Below are 19,588 nucleotides of genomic sequence, written 5' to 3' on the forward strand. Positions count from 1 at the left end.
TTGCTGGAAAGATAGAAAGACTGAGGGAGTTTGTGTGTATTTAGGATTGAATGTGTTGATGATATTTAATGGAGGCACGTTACTGTATGTACTGGTCTGGTATTTGTAACATCAATTGCATGCAAGTGAGCGTGTTGAGCAATGTCAATTCTAATCATTTAACAATCCCATTACCCCTTGCTCTTGTAACATCGAAACTCAAGAACTCGAGAGTGTTCAACAGCACATCAACCCACTATGTTAACCATCCTTTATTAAATAATCATAATAACAATAATCATCATCATAAAAAGCACAATTTCTGTACAAAGTGTCCAGAGAGAGACTGGAATTATACCCAGTGCTGTGATTCTCAAGTATTTCGAGTGTTTAAGACAGACAAAAGCTCCAAAGCAGTCTTTTTCAGGTCCAGAGCCGAGGCTGGAACAGAGTAGCTCCAAGGCACTTGCAAAAGTCCAGAGGTCCAGTAGCAAGAGTCTTCAAGAAGATAAGGAGTACACGGATCAAGCAGGGTTCAGTAGAAACATATAGGCTCGCCTATCAGTGTCTCAAAACTCCATATCTAAGATCCCAGACTCTCATAACGTGTCTTATTCTGCAGAGGTGTAGTGTGCTTTGGGTTGTCACCAACTCCAACAATCTGTTTTCGAAGGTGAGGAATCCCATCTGAGCAAGTAGGTAAAGATTTACGGCATCTGTGTTCCAACTTTTCCCAGTCTTTGAAAACCGCAGGGGAGCAGATTTACAACCAAACCTGTCTCCTGTTAACATAAAGCCTTAGCATGGAAACAAAACAGATTAAAAAAGGGAAACAATTCAACTGAGAATGAAACTAGGGTCAGGAAACTAGAACTGCTGTATGATATACATTTGAAAGTATTGGTGTTCCTCAAGGCTCTGTGTCAGGTCCTAACCGGTTTGAAAATAACCTAAAAGAATAACAAATGTATTATATTTTTAAGCTTCATTCATGTTTTGACAGGTTCTGTCGCACTCATCTTGGCCTCTCAAAAAGGATTTGAAAAAATATATTAAATATGTACGTATACACTTTTTTTTTTTTGCTTCACATTGATCCAAATCTAAACTATTTTAACACTAATTTTAGGCGCTTTAAACAGTCATGTGTAAAAAATATTTGTTTGAGCCAAGATATACTGTACATGACTGGCACAGCAAACTGGTGTAGATTTGAGTCTATTTTTGAAAATGAACCTTCCTTTTACAAAATACAAACAGTGGACCTGAACGTCTCTGAGCCAATAACTGTAGCATTCTTGAAGGCCCAGAGTAAAAATGAGAGAAATTGTATTTCAAACTTATCCCTTAAGTACCTGCCAGCCTTTCAACAATTGTTTCACATTATTTAGTGCCTGTTTGCTAGCTCGAAGCTCACACATTAGCTTTGTCTCCCAGTTACAGCAATCCATAGGTTGCACTGACAAAATCCTTAGTCGTTTCAAACATGTGTGGTGCCTTTTTTTCCAGAACACAATCCACCAAACACACAGTGCCTAAAACTAAATCTATGAACCCTTTGCTTCTTAATCTGTCTTACTTTTCAATTTCCAAACTGTCAGACTGACGAGAGAAACACAAAATGGTGGACTGAAAGCAATGGGTTGTAAACACACAATAATGGTGACGTATAATCACCCTGGGCTACTGAACTTCTCTCAGAGGGAAAAACAATAAAGCAACATTAAACCAACCCATCAAAGCCTTTAAAAACAATTCACCACATCCTAGGCCACAAAATGTACTTTTGGGAATGACGGGGGACAGAAGTTTGTGGCTTAAAAGTTTAGCCTCAGATCTCCCATTTTAAAAACTAGACCTCTTAAAAATCTAAGCTGATATACTCTCATCTTTTTTGGAATAGCAGAACATTGATATGTTTCAACATTTATTTTGAGGCTGAGCCATGGAAAGGGTTTCAAACTTGTGGCACCAAGTGCTCCATTTTTGATGTAATCCAGTGAAAGACGAGGACGTCCTTGGCAGCAGCATTAGAGCTGAGTAAGCATGACTGCTTGGAAAATAAGCTCCAGGAGAAGTTCAGTCTAGGAGCTCTCCAGCTGAGATGGACATGCATTCCAGGAATACTAAGAGATGAGGCTCGTCTCTTCAAAGAGTCAAATCGGGTTACTTTGAGGTCATTTTAGGATACTTGATATCTCCCCATCTGTTCTCCTCAAGCCTCAGAGCAGCAGCGCTGTTGGTTGAGCTTCACTTTGTGCTTAATCCCGTCGTACAGCTCAAAGTTGTAGTTCTCCAAGGTGGTGGACGAGCGTGACGTCAAGCCGCCGTACGAGCAGGTGCAGTAAAGGAGGAGGCCGGCGCACACGGCACCTAGGAGAACACCCAGAGAGCTCATGACGATGATGGTCAGGAGAATGGGGTCCAGGGAGTACAGCCATGCGTTGTCCTTATCGACCACATGTGTCACCGGAGGCTCCGATGGCGTTTCGGATGTGCTCCACTCTGGAAACTGGAAACCTACAACAACATAAGGAAGGGAGAACGCATTAAGACAATGTTCACAACAAAATCATGCACATAAACTTTTGTTTCTGGACATGATACATTGTAATACCATGGTATTCGTTGAAGAAGTGTCATCTCCCCCCACAAATAGTAATGTATCAGAGAGTACCCTTACAAAAAAAGCAGTGAAATTCATGTACCATGGTTTTTATATGGTAAACCATGGTATTTTCAAGAATACCATAGCACATGTCCAAAATATCACAGTACCATGTCCAAAAACATTTTTGTAAGTACAAAAGTACCAAAATGTACCATGGCATTACCATGTTTTTGTGGTAACATCATGGTATTCTTTAAAGGAGTGTTATTTCTCCCTAAAAATATAGTGATGGTGTCAGATTGTACACTTACAAGTACTGTCATGGTACAGAAATGGCATAAGATGGTAATACCATGGTACTTAAATTCATATATCATATCATATCAAGCATACCACAGTACTAACATGTTCAAAACACCACAGTAGTGCAAAATACAGTAGAATGGTATTACTATGTTTTTGTGGTAGTACCATGGTACTCCAAACTACTTCTATACCATATACCATGGTAAATTAATAGTAATCAGTGGTATACCTCTATAGCACGTATTTGTACGCATGTTTTGTTCAACACTGCAGCCTTTGGAGGCTAAACAGAAGTTTTAGTTTGTTTTCCTGCATACTATCCCATTGAGGAAGACGCATAAAGTATAACAAACTAATGGCCTGGTCTGAGGGGGAACGGTGTCGGCATGGCTGTATTCAGCTGACAAAACTAAGCTGTAAACTCTTTTGTGGCACCCTGCGCCTTGCTAGCGGTTGCATTAGGCTTAATTAGGCTGCTTTTGACAGCGGGCCGATGCCAAAACTCACACCAGCTGAGCCGCTTTTGCACATTGACTGCTATCTGTTGCATTTTGTTAAAGCAAATTTCCCTTTGCCCCTTTAGTTCCAACAAATGGGTTCCCGAGGTGATTGACAGCTTGTGAAGAGTGTTAGCTAAACACAGACTTCATTACATTGTATTAGAGTAGGGGGGAAATGAGAAAAAGATGGAATACATCGATAAAGGGAGAGTGAAAGAAAGACAGACGGAAGGGGGTTGACAGTCTGTAAGGATGAACAGATTTCGGTTGGGTAATTAACTCATCCTTGTCTTTTTTATTTATTTATTTAAGAGCCAAAACAAAGACATCTTTATGAGTAAGATGGATTCCAACTGTGTGATAGCAGGAAGGAGGAGGGCGGAAAGTCTGATAACCGGAGATGGTTTTTGTTTTTGTGCAGAAATGCGGGGTGAGGGTGATTCGAGTGTAACAGACAGACACGTACATACCCACACAAGCACACTGTAGCATGTCAGCACTACCCATACAAACATATGCAGAGGAATGGGAAGCGGCATTCAAAACCAAATGAATTACATAATGTGATGTATTTTCAAATAAAACTTCAAAGAGGGGGAAAAAATTTAAGAATTGATTTGACAAATAATTTTTTATATATATGCACTGACATAACATTCACAATAAGACCACAAAAACATGCATTATTGAAGTAATTAGGGGTGGATTTTGATTTCATGTTCACTTTAAATGTGTCCAAACCATCTGTTTTTGTTTTGGCTTTATAATCTGAAAACTTGAGAGCGATAAAACCCAATAGATGAAAGATTTCCCACTCCTGGTTCCCGTTCTTTGAAACTTGGTTAATATATTATATATATTATGTACAGTATGTATGTATTGTGGGAACTAACCTGCATTTATGTGGTCCTTCCCGTTAAAGAGACGCCCATTTCCAACCGTTGGCTTTTTAACTGTGGATAGAAGCGAAGACACTGTATTGAAATATACAAAATGATATAAAGTGTTTTGTGCTCAAAGGAACATTATTGCAAACTTACAATAAATGTTGTGCCAGAAACATACTCTATGCAAGTATGCAGATGCGAAAGCTTGGCTAACTCGCATGTTCGCATACTACATACTTGGCGTTCATTCTTCAAATATCTGTGACCAGACATAACAACAACATTTGATTATTGAGAATTTAGATTTACAGTAACTTTAACAAACCTACTAATTTACGTTCGCATTCACATACTTGCGTATAGTAGAGTCATGAGTGTAAATAAGTATATTTTGAGACTTGAGGCTAAGCAATAAATGAATAAATGTACGTAATATTTGTAACATAATTACAGAGCACAGAAAATAACATCATGTGACCTACATAATTACTAATTGAAGCACACCAGCATTTACACATTCAGGGCACACACAAATATAGCAGCAAAAATAGGCCAATGTCTATTACTGCACTGATATAAATGGATATAAAAAGAAGTGACGATTAGAAAAATAAGATTTTATTGTCACATTTTAAAATCAGGTTTTCAAGACACAAATTCATCAAGCAAAAATATCTTGTTCACATTCGCATTTTAAACAATTTACTAATTTCAAAGTTGAGGTATAGGCTGACCACAGTTAGAAGGTACTTTCATAAAGCAAAGTGCATTATCATCATCATCCTCATCATCGTGATTCAATTCATAGTCTGGATCAGAAGCATCACCACCACCACCTTAGTAAGCTTTGCGGTACAATAAAAGGCCCATAACTTTCAAATGGCTTTATGGATCAGCGTTGCTTTGTTCCAAAAACGTCCCAGTCGGAGCCCGCTGTGTCTAAAAGCAGAGAAATCAATGTGAGAGCTCGCACTCTACGGATGTGAAGGCGGTAGCCTGACTGGATCCATTGTGAGCGATCTATTCTACCCAACTCCCCACGTCCGAGGAGAATGCTGTTGACTGTTCGACAACCCCTGAGATGCCCGTGTCCAAAAGTAGCGTGAGTCATTCGAATCCGGGGAGACATTTGCAGGAGTGTGAGCATCAACCGCAATCCTCCGCTCTTTGAAAATAAAATGTTCTGCTTAAAGTGCCCCTATTATGTTTTTTTCGAATATTCCCTTTCATGAAGTGTGTAGTAGAGCTGTTTGTGAATGGAAACGTTCTGCAAAGTTGTAAAGTCGAAAGTGCAAGATAACATTATTGTCTCCTAAAGAAAGAATCGACTATGAACCGCCTAAACAAGTCGTCTGTAATTCAAATCTCACGGTGTGATGGTTCTATGTCACTAGAAAAGACATTTGCATAATGCCCGCCTATGTTGTACATTGTCCGCCCGCGAACAACTTGACCCGCTCTCAAACGTCAAAGTTCCGCGCGGGATTCGCAAAACACTTGCTCTTGAAAGATAGGTTAGTACCAAGTTTATTTAGACCAGCTTGCTCCTCAGAATCACAACCTGTAAGTATGAATAATTATTGATGTGTATATTTTCTACCGGGTGTTCAGTTTTGTGTAGGTCTCTGGTTAACCGGGTAACTCACGTTATTACTGTCTTACTGAAATACTTTTGCTAATCAGCTGTGGGCCACTATTACCTAAAACTGTGTCTATTAATGCAGATTATCTGTTGTTCTTACTACTTCGAGTAAAGATAAAGGATGGTGCGAGATTTGTTTTACAAACATTAATATAACATTGGTCATTCAGATTAGTGCTCAGCTAACATATGCACTGTTATTGATACAGTTCCCGCAAGTGCACCGCAATAAATTTGAAATATACACAATGGGTTTGTTGATGGACATACACTTGTTAATTCTGATAATGAGGAATTATAGTTGCAACATCTCACCTCAAAATGAGTAGTTTATCAGAGAAACATCCTGCTCTAGTTGTCCTTGTGATGGAGGTTTGGGTTAAATAATTAGTTCTTCCAATGTTTTATCATCGGACTCGCGTTCGGATTGATATGGTAAAATCGACGTCATTTCTACTGTCTTTACAGTGTGTATAATCGCTGAGCTTTAGGACCCCTCCGGATCTGAAATTCAGTTAAGGTAATGGGCGTTTAGCTTCCGACAAGTGCTGTAAGCTGTAGACAAATTGTAAAAGACGGGGCCATCTGGCCAATCAAAGCAGAGTAGGCTATCACAAAGGAGGCATTCAGAGAGACTGATTAACCGTTGAGTCGTTTGAGAGTCATTGAAAAATATGGTGATGTGCAATGTATATTATGAAAATCAAAAGTGTTTTTTTGACCTTTGATGCATGTAAACCTGTTGTAGGAGACCTCCAAAACAAAATTAGGAAACTTTAAAATAGCATATTAGGGGCACTTTAATTAGAAGCGTCTCGGTTCAGTATACTTGATGCATTTAAGAGCGCGAGAAGAATGGCTGTTTGGCATTACGCCTCGCTGGGTGACGTGTTGACGGCGTTCTCAAGGGAACGCTCGCACTCATTAATGTGGTTTCCCGAGTCGACGAGAGGCACGGGGCGGGGGCCGGAACGCCTATAGCAGCTTTAATAAATGGTATCTGGTCCATTAACTAATTAAAAAATATTAAGAGTGAAGAAAGAAATGGGGGACACAGTTTAGGGAAGAAAGGAGCGATAAAGTGGCTGCTTTAAAAGCACATTGCTTGACGGTGCCAAAACATCTCTTACCACCTCACGAAAATGGCATTAAAAAGCCCCCGAGGAGCCAGGGGTCTTTATCTTTTTTATTTCCATTTTGAACAGCTCTATATGTCATGTATTGAAATACTTTGAACCCTGATTCTAGATCTGCTGAATGTTCTTAAAGCTAAAGTTTACATGAAAAGCAAATTCTGTCATCATCCGTCGTTCCAAACCCGTATGACTTTCTTTCAAATGTGAAAGACAATCTTGAAAAATGTTTGCACTGTGTTTTTCTATCAAATAAAAGCGCAAAATGGGGATGAACGTTGTCAAAAAATAACAGAAAAGTGTGGCATATTCGGGAACCATTGTTGTAAAACTTGCCATAATATATGATTATACACCAATGCAAATAATTTAGCAACGATTACATTATTAGCTCATATGAAGCCATCATATGGCTTCAGAAGACTTATACAAATATGAGTTGTTGTTTTTTTCAATTTCACCTAAATGAGCAGTGTGAACGTTCTTCAAAACATTTCATTTTGTGTTTCGCAAAAGAAAGAAGATCATAAAAGAAAGTCAAGTCTGAAATAACATGACAGTGACTTTTCATTTTGTGGTGACCTATTCCTAATAATACATAGTTAATGCTTTGGACATTTATAATATGGTAATACCTTGGAGTACCATTTAAATACTATGGCATATACACATGATAATCAAATGGTACATCCAAAGTAGTTTGTTTGTGATGCTCCAACTGTCCTGATACATTTAACCTATAAAACTGAATGACAACTCAATTCAATAAGTGATTCAACATGGCTATGAAAAAGCATATGGCAGTCTTGGACACCATTTACTAATCACTCTTGACGCTTCACGACGCTTCAGTGAACCAAAATTGCTACCAGGTGTTGATATCTGCACAAAGTTCTCTCCCGCCCCAGCGCTCAGCGCTTCCTCATCGCATGGAAACGGAGAAAGGAAACAGCTGTCTTTGTTTATGGGACTTGTTTTTGGAGCCTCAACACCAGCAAGCGTTTGCTCAGAATAACACACGCCAACGCAGTTTTGGGGGATCTTTGGGAAAAAATGTGAGAAATGCGAGATACAAAGGAATAACCTAGATACTGCCGCAGAGAACACAGAAATAAACACAAAACATGAAGACTCCCTTTCTCTAATCTCAAAGGTGGCGCCATCAATTCATTTAGCTTTAGCACATCATTGATATGAAACCCTGCCTAATGCAAGTAAAGTCAACATGAAAGAAAATCCACAACCCCTTTTTCTTCCATAATGATGCATTTCCAATTAAAATGAGACAATTTTATTAATCAAGAACTGATTGAAAAGTTGGCCTTCAGTGGATTGTGGGGCACTACCTACTTTTTAAATCTGTCATAGTTTGAAGCAGTATTTATTACGTTATTAAAAACTGGCATTAATCTATTGTGTTAAAAATTGACTAGGTTTTAGAAAGGCTGCATTTCCTTCACGTTAATGTTAACCAATAATTGGCACAATCTAAGCGATGTCGGCGGAAAACATACACGTTAACGTTAACGTCCTTTTTTTGAAACCTTTTTTTCTTGTTGGAACAAAGCACGCTGCTCAGTCGCTCACAATAAGACCAAGAACATGTTTTAAGAAACTCTATTTTGATTTCATGTTGACTTTAAGGCAATGTTCATCATGACAGCTTGTGGGCTCTCCATTTTTTAGTCTTAACTCAAGTTGTTTACATGCAGAAACCTTTTATGCAATACTTCACCTTCCCTTATTACTAATTAAATCATGCTTGCGTTGTATTCAAAAAGTGCTAAGAAGCACATTCTCAGTATTGGAGCTCCCTGCCTTTATGCTTTAATTTATCTGAAAGCTTTGCGTTCTCTCTTTCACCAAAGGTCTGTTCTCTTGTTCTGCTATAATAAGGTAAAGAGGTACTCATGATCAATCTCAGGGACTAGTCAAAGTGCAAACATTGTGTCAGACAGCATGTCCACAACAGCTCTTAACTCCCCAATGTTCTGACCACATCGATTTAACATAAGTACAGCACAGTGGATCGAAGTCAGTCCAGGATCAGCGATTAAGGTCACTGGAAAACACGTCCTCTTGGCTCGGCGTTCATCATGAGGCTGGATACAGATTCACTCTTGGAGAAGGTCCCTCCAGATGAGTATGAGCTGGCTAGATGTGGTAAACAAGCTGAGCACACCAGTAAGACAGGGTCGTTAGAATCCAAGAAAGAAAAGAACACGAAAAGAATGAGGAAACAGAAAAATCGAAGTGTTGGGTTCATCCGGATGCATTCGAATCCAAGCATCTGGGAGCTTTCTTTAAGCATTCTCCTCCAACTCTTCAGTCTGAGACCTGCTTCATCAAGGACTTCCTTCATGAAGGCAGCATTATGACTCTAAACCTTTAGTCCAGGTCTCTCACCAGTAGGAATTCCCATCGCCCTTCTCAACCCATACAGTCAATTTGGGTGTCACCCCAGGCCTGTGCACGCCGCCGTTTGGGTGATGTGCACTGTGGGGGCTGTAGTAGGCCATTGTGGGTTGGTTCCTCCTGGCCGTAAGATGGCGACAGCTAACGGCCATGACAATGACAATAACCAGGAACAAGATGGCTCCTCCACCAGCCATTATGTAATACCAGTTGGGCAAAACAGCAGGTACTGACAGCGTATCTATTGTTGGCTCACTCTTGCCAGGTAGGGCTCCCCCTGGTGGAGAGATATACAAACTGTGAAACACGCCACACGACTGCTAGGTTCAAATGCAAACACACTAATGAAAGATGCAGTATTGACTGTTTTTTGGCATACGATCGTGTTGGGTAGAAGCTTCATGCTCCATGTTTCACTGTTTGAAATCACCATGAAATGATCGCTTCCCAGTAGAGGAACAGTTATTGAGGGATCTAAGTTGGGTTGCATAGCGCCGTGTACAGTGAAACAATGGGTGCGAATGCAGTGCTGTTATGTAACGTGCTTTCAAATAGGCACCTGAGTCAGAGTCCAAGCATGTTGCAAATAAAGACCGCTCTAGTCCTGGGGAGTGGGGATGCCATACTATAAATCATATTTTTTGCATGCTGGATTTGGGACAAGCGGCTCTCCAGGACTACTCAAAGGGCAGATAGTGCTGATAGTTCTCTAAACCGTTATGTCTTAGGGGTAACATTGGGGCTGCATTCAAACAAGAGGCTGTTTTGCCAAGCAGAGGCACATGCATTCTGTTCTCCCTCAGTTTGTCCTCTGGTTATTGCAGAATGCTGACAGATCCTTGACTATAGTAGGAGCTTTTAATAGGGCTGGGCATCGCCAACTTCGTCAATATTTTGTGATGCATCACTGTATATCATAAATGGATTGCAACTGAGATTTAGAGAGTGTGACCGCATACAAGACTTTTGGCATGGTTTTGCTCCAATTTTGTCTAGAATGCCATGTTTTTAATCGATGTTTCTGTCCATCAAACTTACATCAATCACATAAAATAAATTCTGCCATTTTTACTCAATTTTCTTTATCAGTACTTAAATTCCGAGAGGTTGAAAAGTGCAATGAACCTATAACTTTGACACCACTTTGATATTTTCAGGTCAAAATTGTGTAATTACTTATTTCATGAACTTTGATTATCATTAATTGAACTACTGAAATTATATGAATGCACACTAAATAAATAAATAAACTAGTATTAATTTTATATTATTTAATAATAAATAAAAATAAATAAAATAAAAATAATATATAATAAAATGTATCAAATTATTTTTATGTATATTAAAAAACATTAATTAAAATACACAAGTTAATACATTTTAAAAAGTTACAATATCATGAGAAAAATATGAATAATTGCTATAGATGTATGAATTAATCCACACATCAGGTTTGTAAGTTAAATTACAACCTCTAGTGTAAAACTTGAGGGGTTGCGATAATTTTCACACAAACCACAACGCTACTAGATGAGTTCAACTGCTCTAAAAAGCATAATTTAAAGCCACAGTGAAATGCCGCATGTTGAATTTAAATTTGAACAAGCTTTGACCAATTTCTGACAGACTGAAAATAAAAACAACTGTACATGTTGACGAAAGAAACCAAAATAGTAACAAACATTATGATCACACAACAAGTGGAAGCAGAGGGTCTTGTCAGCTCTGCTTTGTCTATCTCATGGATTAGTAAGCACTGTGTGAGAAGAAGAATGACAATAAAACAGTTCTCCAGGGACTCCGAGACATACCCTGAGTCTCTGATGCAATGCTGCCATCTGAGCAGAACCCGGCACAGGCAGACATCTTGTTATGCTATATTCAGCCACGGAGCATGACTGAGCCACTCATTAGGGAGAGCGACTTGGCTCTGCCTGTGTCTTTTATTGACACTCATTTCACGAAAAGAAGTGGAGGTGCTAAAATGCTGGTCGCTTGTTTAGGTATTCTTGTCAATGCAAGAATTTTTTTTATTTTTATGAAAAAAAAACAAAAATGAAATGGAGCTCCAAATATAAAAACCATCAAACTGCTTCTCAGTGTTCAGTGTTGGACTGCAGTCACTTGAAGAGGAAAAATTCATGTCTATGGGCCCTATCATATACCTGGTACAATGCGGTGCCAGGCACGACGCAAGTGTTTTTTGCTAGTTTCAGCCTGACGCAGTTATCAATTTCACGTCCAGTCACGTTGTTTAAATAGATAATGCATTTGCTATTTAAACTGGTCTGGTCTGAAAACGAGGTGTGTTCAGGTGCATTGTTGTTATATACGTTGCTATTTTGAGGCAACTGAAAACGACTGTGCCATTGACCAACAAAAACTTGGTCTAAAGTCAATAGTACAGTATTTTTTGTGTTATTTAAAGAGCACGTTAGTAATATACACGCCCATAGGTGGGTGCACAATGCACTCTGCTTGTTACACACACAGGGATGCGCAGCAGCACACAAACATTTTAAATATTAAAAATACAAGTATTCCTCTCTGGAGAAGCGTTCAGTCTTTCCACTCGCAAATTCCGCCATGTAAATAGCAACCCGCCATGGTGCAAATGCAACTGGCTTTTAAAGGGAATGGGAGATGAGACTCTGATTGGGTTTTTTTGCGCGTTACACCCAAAGCGCACCCATTACTCATTAAGAGATTCGGGACAATCCTTTTAGACCATGCGCCAATTTTTCCCATCGTTAAACTAGCAAAAGTGGATTCGCACACGCCCTACGTGCACTTGCGCTGTGCGTTTTAGACCACACGCTTTGATCATTAAAATAGGGCCCTATGTGTCCGTTTACACTGACAAATACTGGGATCCCACACCTTTTCAACAATTGTCATGTCTTTTCTAGGATTTTTCATTACAAAAATGGTTAGAATGATGATTTTATTTTCTATTTCAGGCACAAATATTTGAAATTAAAGGGATAGTTCACCCAAAAATTAAAATGTTGTAGTTTACTCGCCCTTATGTTGTTCCAAACCTGTATGAGTTTCTTTCTTCTGTTGAACACAAAAGAAGATATTTTGAAGAATGTTGGTAATCAGAGAGTTGATGGTAGCCATATTTTTTTCCTACTACGGAAGTCATTGGCCGAATTATTTTGTGTTCAACAGAAGAAAGACACTCACAGAGGTTTGGAGCAACTTCATGGTAAGTAATGACAAATGACATCCCTTTAATGCTCTCCAGATCTGCAAAAATCTTACAGCCTGCAGGTGATTGCAACTATAATATTGCTATTATTCAACAGTTCTATAAAAAGTTATTTATAACTGTCAATGTCTAAAATACATCTTAGACACAATATGTGCAATTATTCGGCTCTGCTAATGGTCCAAATGAAGTCAACGCAGGATCAACCATTCAAAAACCAATCTAGATAAATAAAATGTGCACTTTAGAGTTCAAATGTCTCCAATACAACACATTCGCATTCACATACGAAACGAAGATTTAAACAGACCACATTTAAAACCACCTCGCATCCCATAAGAAATAATTTTTCGTTAGTAACATTTGGCACAAAGGAAGTTGCCCTTTCTATATTCCCTATAGACTTTGAAAATAGTATCAATTTCTTAAAAAAAGTTTAATCCCAGGTTTTCCGTGACTGTACAATTGCAAGTGTTAGTATAGCTGCTTAACAGGCTGAAGGGAGAAAGATGGCTCCAAAATAGACTGACAGGATGCCCATCCGGTGATAAGTATAGGCTATGTACTGAATCAATGGCATCAAACGGTACAATTTTGACACAACCTGAATGAGATTTGAGAGCTGTGACAGAGGGGACAATGTTCGACGAATAATGACTGAAATATTTCTTGCAAGAAAGTACATTTAGTAACAACATGAGGGTGAAATATCTATTATTTCTGGGGATTTATTCCTTGAACGTCAAATTGTGTCACATTGTGGAACAACGTGTCTCTGTCATGAGCCTGATGGGTTCAGCAGCCTGACAGTCCACATTTGGGCATCTTTCCCAAGTGGGACCTTAACGGGTAATAAAAAATATGTCAGAAACGGATTGGTCACCTCAAATAACCGACCCAACCCCAGGCTCCTCAACTAACTGCATAAATACCACATGCTAGGAAGTAAAACAAACCCTATATCTTCCCTGTAAACAATAACTGCTGAGCAGAGCAGAGAGCAGGAAGTGCAAACATTCACACCCGAGGCAGAGAGTTTAAACTCACCGGTCATGTCCGGTGGGAACGCGGAAAAAGGTTCTGGATGAGGGAGAGAAGGATGGGGGAGGCAGAGAAAGAGAGAAAGACAAACAGAGTAAAATGTTAATATGTAATGTAAGGTTAACAGTGAGGTACATCCCTGCCTTACTGTATGAGACGCTGATGACTCTGAAAACATGCACTGAACTTCAGAAAATGAAGAATAACCTACATCAGAGACCACCGAGGAAATCAAAAGGAAATATTTCACCCTCAAATCATAAGATATATACAATACCGTTAAGATTTTGTGGATTGTGACATTATTTTCATGATAATTAAGCATATTAATTAACTACAAAACATGTAATGTGTCCAAATGTTTACTTTAGAGTTTTCAAAAAAATTGTTTTCATTAATAATTTGATTAATAATATTGTTTAATCACATTATGATTATTATTAATAATCAATTGTTTATTATTCCCAATTGCCATATTCTCAAACGTTAATAATACCCTTTTATCATAATGTATTATTATTAGGGCTGTCAAAAGATTAATCGCGATTAATCTCATATAAAATAAAAGTTTGTGTTTACATAATATATGTGTGTGTACTGTGTATAATTATAATTTATATATAAAAACACACACAAGCATGTATATATTTAAGAAAATTTTATTATATTTATATATAAAATATTTATATTTATATATAATATAAATTATATAAATGTATATACAGTATATACATGCAAATATTTCTTAAATATATACATGAATGTGTTTGTATTTATATCTACATAATAATTATACAGAGTACACACAAATATATTATGTAAACACAAACTTTTATTTTGGATGTGATTAATCGCGATTAATCTTTTGACAGCCCTAATTATTATTATTGTTATTATTATTATTATCAATTGCTTATTATTCCCAATTTTTCCATATTCTCAACCATTAAAGTGATAGTTCACCCAAAAATTAAAATTAGCCCATGATTTACTCAAGTCATATGACATTATTCTTTCAGACGAATACAATCGGAGTTATATTAAAAATGTCCTGGCTCTTCCAAGCTTTATAATGGCAGTGAATGGCTGTTTTTGTTTTCAAGTCAAATAAACATGCATCTATATCCATCATAAAAGTGTTCCACATGGTTAATAAAGGCCTTCTGAAGTGAAGCGATACATTTGTGTGAGAAAAATATCCATATTTAAAACTTAGAAACTGTAATATGTAACTTCTGCTAACTGTCGTATGCATGTTTTTTGAGATAACTCTGTATTCGTCTGAAAGAAGAATGTCATATACACCTAGGCTTGAGGGTGAGTAAATCATGGGCTAATTTTCATTTTTGGGTGAACTATCCCTTTAATAATACAATGTTATCATAATGTATTATTATTATTATTATTATTATTATTCCCATTATGCTCAATTAATAATAATAATAAATTACTATAATACAAAGCAAATTACTGTAAATGATTGACTTCTCCCCACAAAATGCGATCTTTATTTTTAAATAAACCATTCTAGATTAAAATATACAGTATATAAATGATTACGGGAAAGTGTGTTCCACAGGTCCACCGTTTTACACGCCTCTTAATCATCTTTAACCTTCACTAGATCTTTTCAGTAGTCCTGCTGGTTTGCTAATGATTTTTTAAAAGCACAAATATTCCACAAGGTGCTTAATGGTCATGAAAATAATGCAAAAAATATTCATAGGACTCCGAGCTTTTTGGGATGAAATATGACCTGGCATGTTTTGAGATTCACACAGGTTTTAAAAGCATTTTTTCTTCAGCGAAACTCCCTTTCCCATCCCTCATTCAGTGATCAGATAAGGCATTTTGAATCTCCATTTGTTGGCAGAGATGAGTGTTTTCAAGTTTTAAGTTGTTTTCATGTTGTGAAGGTTTTGTTTTCGAAGAGCGAACATGGAGGAGCTGTGGAGATTGCTTGAATTCTTGACATGCAAACAATTAGAAAAAGACGAGGAACTATCGTGAGGGCCAGCGACTCGGGGATCTCTTTTTGGCAGGAACTGCAAGTCCAACTGCACGGGTCGATAAGAACTCTCCCAGCATGCTTTGGGAAGAATCACAGCAGGCGAATGGTGGAACACGAGCTCTGGAGGCTTACAATTTTTGGATTCGAAATGAACCACCAAGTCCCGCTTGCCTCGGAGCGAGCCAAGCGGCGACGCTGCGAGCCAAAAATGACTAAATCAAGAGTCTCTAGTTATGGACCAGGAATCGGAGGAGCGACGAGCACATGGTCACATTCTGATATCCTTAAGACCATAAACCACAAAGCTTCTGTGCAAGATCCGTCCTCAAAAAGCTCGGACTAACAGCTAATTCTGTTAAAAAGCTCTGTTTACAAACATGGAAGGAGAAGCGCGAAGGAAATAATGAAACATAGATTAGCATCGGGGCCCATGGGCATTTGTGGCCTAGATTTGATTCTACATTTTGCTTTTGATGGCAAACAACGAAGTGCACTATTTTTTGTGTGTGTCCTCCTTTCATGTTAATAAATTCTATTTTGAGAAGCTCTTTGAGATAGTGGCTGTGATGGCTAGGTTTGATCACAGTAAATGGAGAGGTTTATGGAGCGAGTGTCTTCAGAATCTCAACGAATTATGGCGAAAATGGTGGCATCTGTAATGAAGAGATAAAGGTGACTTCACAGGAAACCAGAAAGAGCGTGGCAGGGAGAAACATCTGGTAGAGATAATGAACGGCGTTGGCTTAAGTTGTCGCGATAAATGACAACAAAAGCATAAAGGATAAAACTAATGATGGAAGAAAAAATGAAAGGTGCACACTTACGAGTACACTCCTCCAGCGGCGTGCTCACACTCATGTGGATATTATCGATCCAAATGTGGCCTTTGGCACCCTCAAAAAAGCCTTCGATTACCACCTGTGTGATGAAATATGAGCACATAGAAAACAGAAAATGTCACCATGATATCTGTCAGGCTCCAAGTCTAAACAAATACAGAAAGGTTTACGAGTAAACGGTGTCTAATTACAAACATGTAATCACTTGGGCAATAGATTAAAGTAATTAATCACGTTTTATGCTGAATTTCACTATAATATTTAATTGTACCCCACAATCAAAAGAAAGAAAATAACAAATTATGTTTTGGGACTGCATTTATGCATTGTGACATTATTTCATTAACCATTTTAATTGTTTGAATTTCCATTATAATCCCATGCGATTTGTATTATAGTACAAAAAATATAGGAAGATTTGTGTAGGATTTATTTATTCTCAGAAATTGCTAGTAAATGTCACAAAGAATTTCACAAAGAAACAGCAAATAACACACTGAATTAAACGTGAAATGTTGTATTAGAAAGACAGAAATAATATTTTGTATATTGTATATTGTAAAAATGCACTATTTACAACCTACAATGATGTATAAATACTTTACTTTGCAATTTTTACTCATTCTTTTGCATTACAATAATGAACAAAATAGGCTTAAAAATAAAACAACAAAATGTACTTTTTCCTTTTGATTTTGATTCTTTGATTAATCTCAGATTTTGAACACCACCATTATAATAATTAGTTTTTTCTCAAGATCAAAAACATATTTTCTTTGATCTAAACATAAGTTTGTTTACGAGAAAGAAAACCGTCTTGAAAAAACAAGACAGAAATTCATAATATTGCTTTAAAACCTTTAATCTCAAAATTCTGCATGCTAACTTGACAGGCCTAATTTTACAGCCTAAATGTCCTTTTTGAAAAGATTTACCAACTCTGTTTACCAAACATCAGCATTTAAAATGTATTCGACTTTTTACCATGTCTAATCTGCTTACCTGAAATTCATTTGGAGATCGAGGTATGATGGTCCGTCCTTCTTTCCAGATGGGCTCCTGGTCTCCACGGAGGGACCAGAGGAGGGTTTCCTCTTGGTGTTTGTTCTGCAGCAGGACCCTCAGGGTTGCCTGATCCTCCAGCTGATAGGAGAACATCAGGCAGAGAGGTCCGGTGTCGGGATCCACACTGGGACTGAATAGTCTGGCTTTCTGGCCCTGCGTCTCAGGACTTGCCTCAATGTACAGGTAGTTTCCCAAACCTGTGAGAGAACAAACAAACAATAAAGTGTGTCACACATCCTGTCCAAGTCCGCATCAAAGACTGTATATATATATATATAAAATAAAGACGGTGCACTTGTATTACTCTGAATTACTACTACCGCCTTCTAAATAAAAGAGCCAATCGCTGAAAGTCATTGGTAAAGTCATTGCACACTGCTATAAACTTTATTCAGATGACCTTTTTCAGTTTCCCCATTCAAAGAGATCTCTTGCATGCCTGAAATAGGTGTTTCAAAGATGGCCGCCGAGTGAAATGACTTATATTAATGGGACTTTTTCCGCATCTGTCTAATTTGACTAGTTTCTACCAAGCGGCATGAAAACCTTGCAGCCTTTTGTTGCGTGTAATTCCCTACTGGGCAAGATGTCCCATTAAGCACATGACATTTTAACAGTCTGGATTGTGTCACTTTGGGTCCAACCTATCAAACAGCTGGTGATCCCAAACTGTGTTTCTGAGCAACATGATTCGCCTAAACATCACGCTGTGTGATTATACGGGAAAGTCAAGGGTGTCGCTGTGTGAAAAGTCAAGCGCCTCGTCATTAGTATTAGTGTCTTTCGTGAGTGACGGTAGCCCACTAGGCTCTACTGTAGGCACTTTAGGTGACGGCAGGTGTCTGTTTGCTAAGCCAAGAGTGAAAGAGCGTTAAGTGGGAGCAAGGCATGACCCCTACTGGGAAGAAAGAGCGGCGAGACAGGTGCGCACTCTTTTATCTCTCTTTATAATCGTGAATAATCTCTCCAGACGTTTCAAGGTCAAAAGACAGCTCATGTGGTGGTGACCGGCATCTCACTGAGTGATCGGATTGGACGAGGAGAAGACATGTGACCTATTGGAGTCTTAAACATTTTGAGAACTGTCAAAAAACGCCTATAACACCTTGCAGCTGTCGGCAGGGCTTGTTAAGTCTTTCAGAGAGAGCATTTCAAATATTCCAAGGCAATGAATTTAAAATAGGTTTAGGATAACAATCCCCTTAACTTCACTGGGAATGCATATATAAGGAGATGTGAAGGGGGGAATAGTGAATATCTTTTATTTGTGTGGAAAAAATCCCCCTTTTGATCGTAAGTACTATATATATATATAAGGGGAAACGAATAATGATCTCTTGACAGAGGCTCTAAGCACATGGAAGTCTATGCTAAAATCCGCCTGGAAGGCAGGTGATGGACAGGAATACATGGTTGGAAATGCAGGTTTTCCACAAGATACTTGGATTTAACCCTTTGCCACACGACAACTTGAAAGAGACTGAAATAAGGTTTTTTGGACTTCCAGTTCTGGAAAATTCTTACTTTTTAAATGTTTTTGGAACAAAATTATTAAAACAAAATTGCTTAGCACTGTCTACATCACATATATTTTATTACATATAATATAATGATATACACTATTGTTCAAAGGTTTGGGGTCAGTAGTTTTTTTATTTTTTAGAAATTCATATTTTTATTCAGCAAGAATGCATTACATTAATCAAAAAAAGTGACAGTAGAGTCATTTATGTTCTTTTGTCCACAAAAATCTTAAGCAGCACAACTGTTTTCAACATTGATAATAATAAGAAATGTTTCTTGTGCAGAATGATTTATGAAGGGTCATGTGACACTGAAGGCTGGAGTAATGATGCTGAAAATTCAGCTTTGCCATCTCACGAATACATTTTAATACAATACATCAATATTAAAATAGAACATTTTTAACAGTATATATAATTGA

At 38.0% G+C, this 19,588-nt stretch overlaps 1 protein-coding gene across 4 annotated transcripts in view; it reads right to left on the minus strand.

Moving 5' to 3' along the window:
* Nucleotides 1-236: 236 nt before the first annotated feature.
* The window catches only part of nrp2a (neuropilin 2a), an 87,055-nt gene continuing 67,703 nt past the window's right edge, over nucleotides 237-19,588 (minus strand). For 2 of the 4 annotated variants that reach the window (XM_079813135.1, XM_079813138.1), the window contains 5 exons: nucleotides 17,581-17,840; nucleotides 16,564-16,657; nucleotides 13,735-13,767; nucleotides 4,290-4,349; nucleotides 237-2,499 (listed from right to left, as the gene is read on the minus strand). In XM_079813135.1, the coding sequence (XP_079669261.1) occupies nucleotides 2,195-2,499; nucleotides 4,290-4,349; nucleotides 13,735-13,767; nucleotides 16,564-16,657; nucleotides 17,581-17,840 (752 nt within the window). In that variant the 3' untranslated portion in view covers nucleotides 237-2,194. Of the gene's footprint in view, nucleotides 2,500-4,289; nucleotides 4,350-4,886; nucleotides 9,751-13,734; nucleotides 13,768-16,563; nucleotides 16,658-17,580; nucleotides 17,841-19,588 lie in introns of those variants that run through there. The other 2 variants (XM_079813136.1, XM_079813137.1) reach the window with 2 other exon arrangements.

This window comes from Gobio gobio (assembly GCF_949357685.1).
Source record: "Gobio gobio genome assembly, chromosome: 3".
In the NCBI taxonomy this organism is placed as follows: domain Eukaryota; kingdom Metazoa; phylum Chordata; class Actinopteri; order Cypriniformes; family Gobionidae; genus Gobio; species Gobio gobio.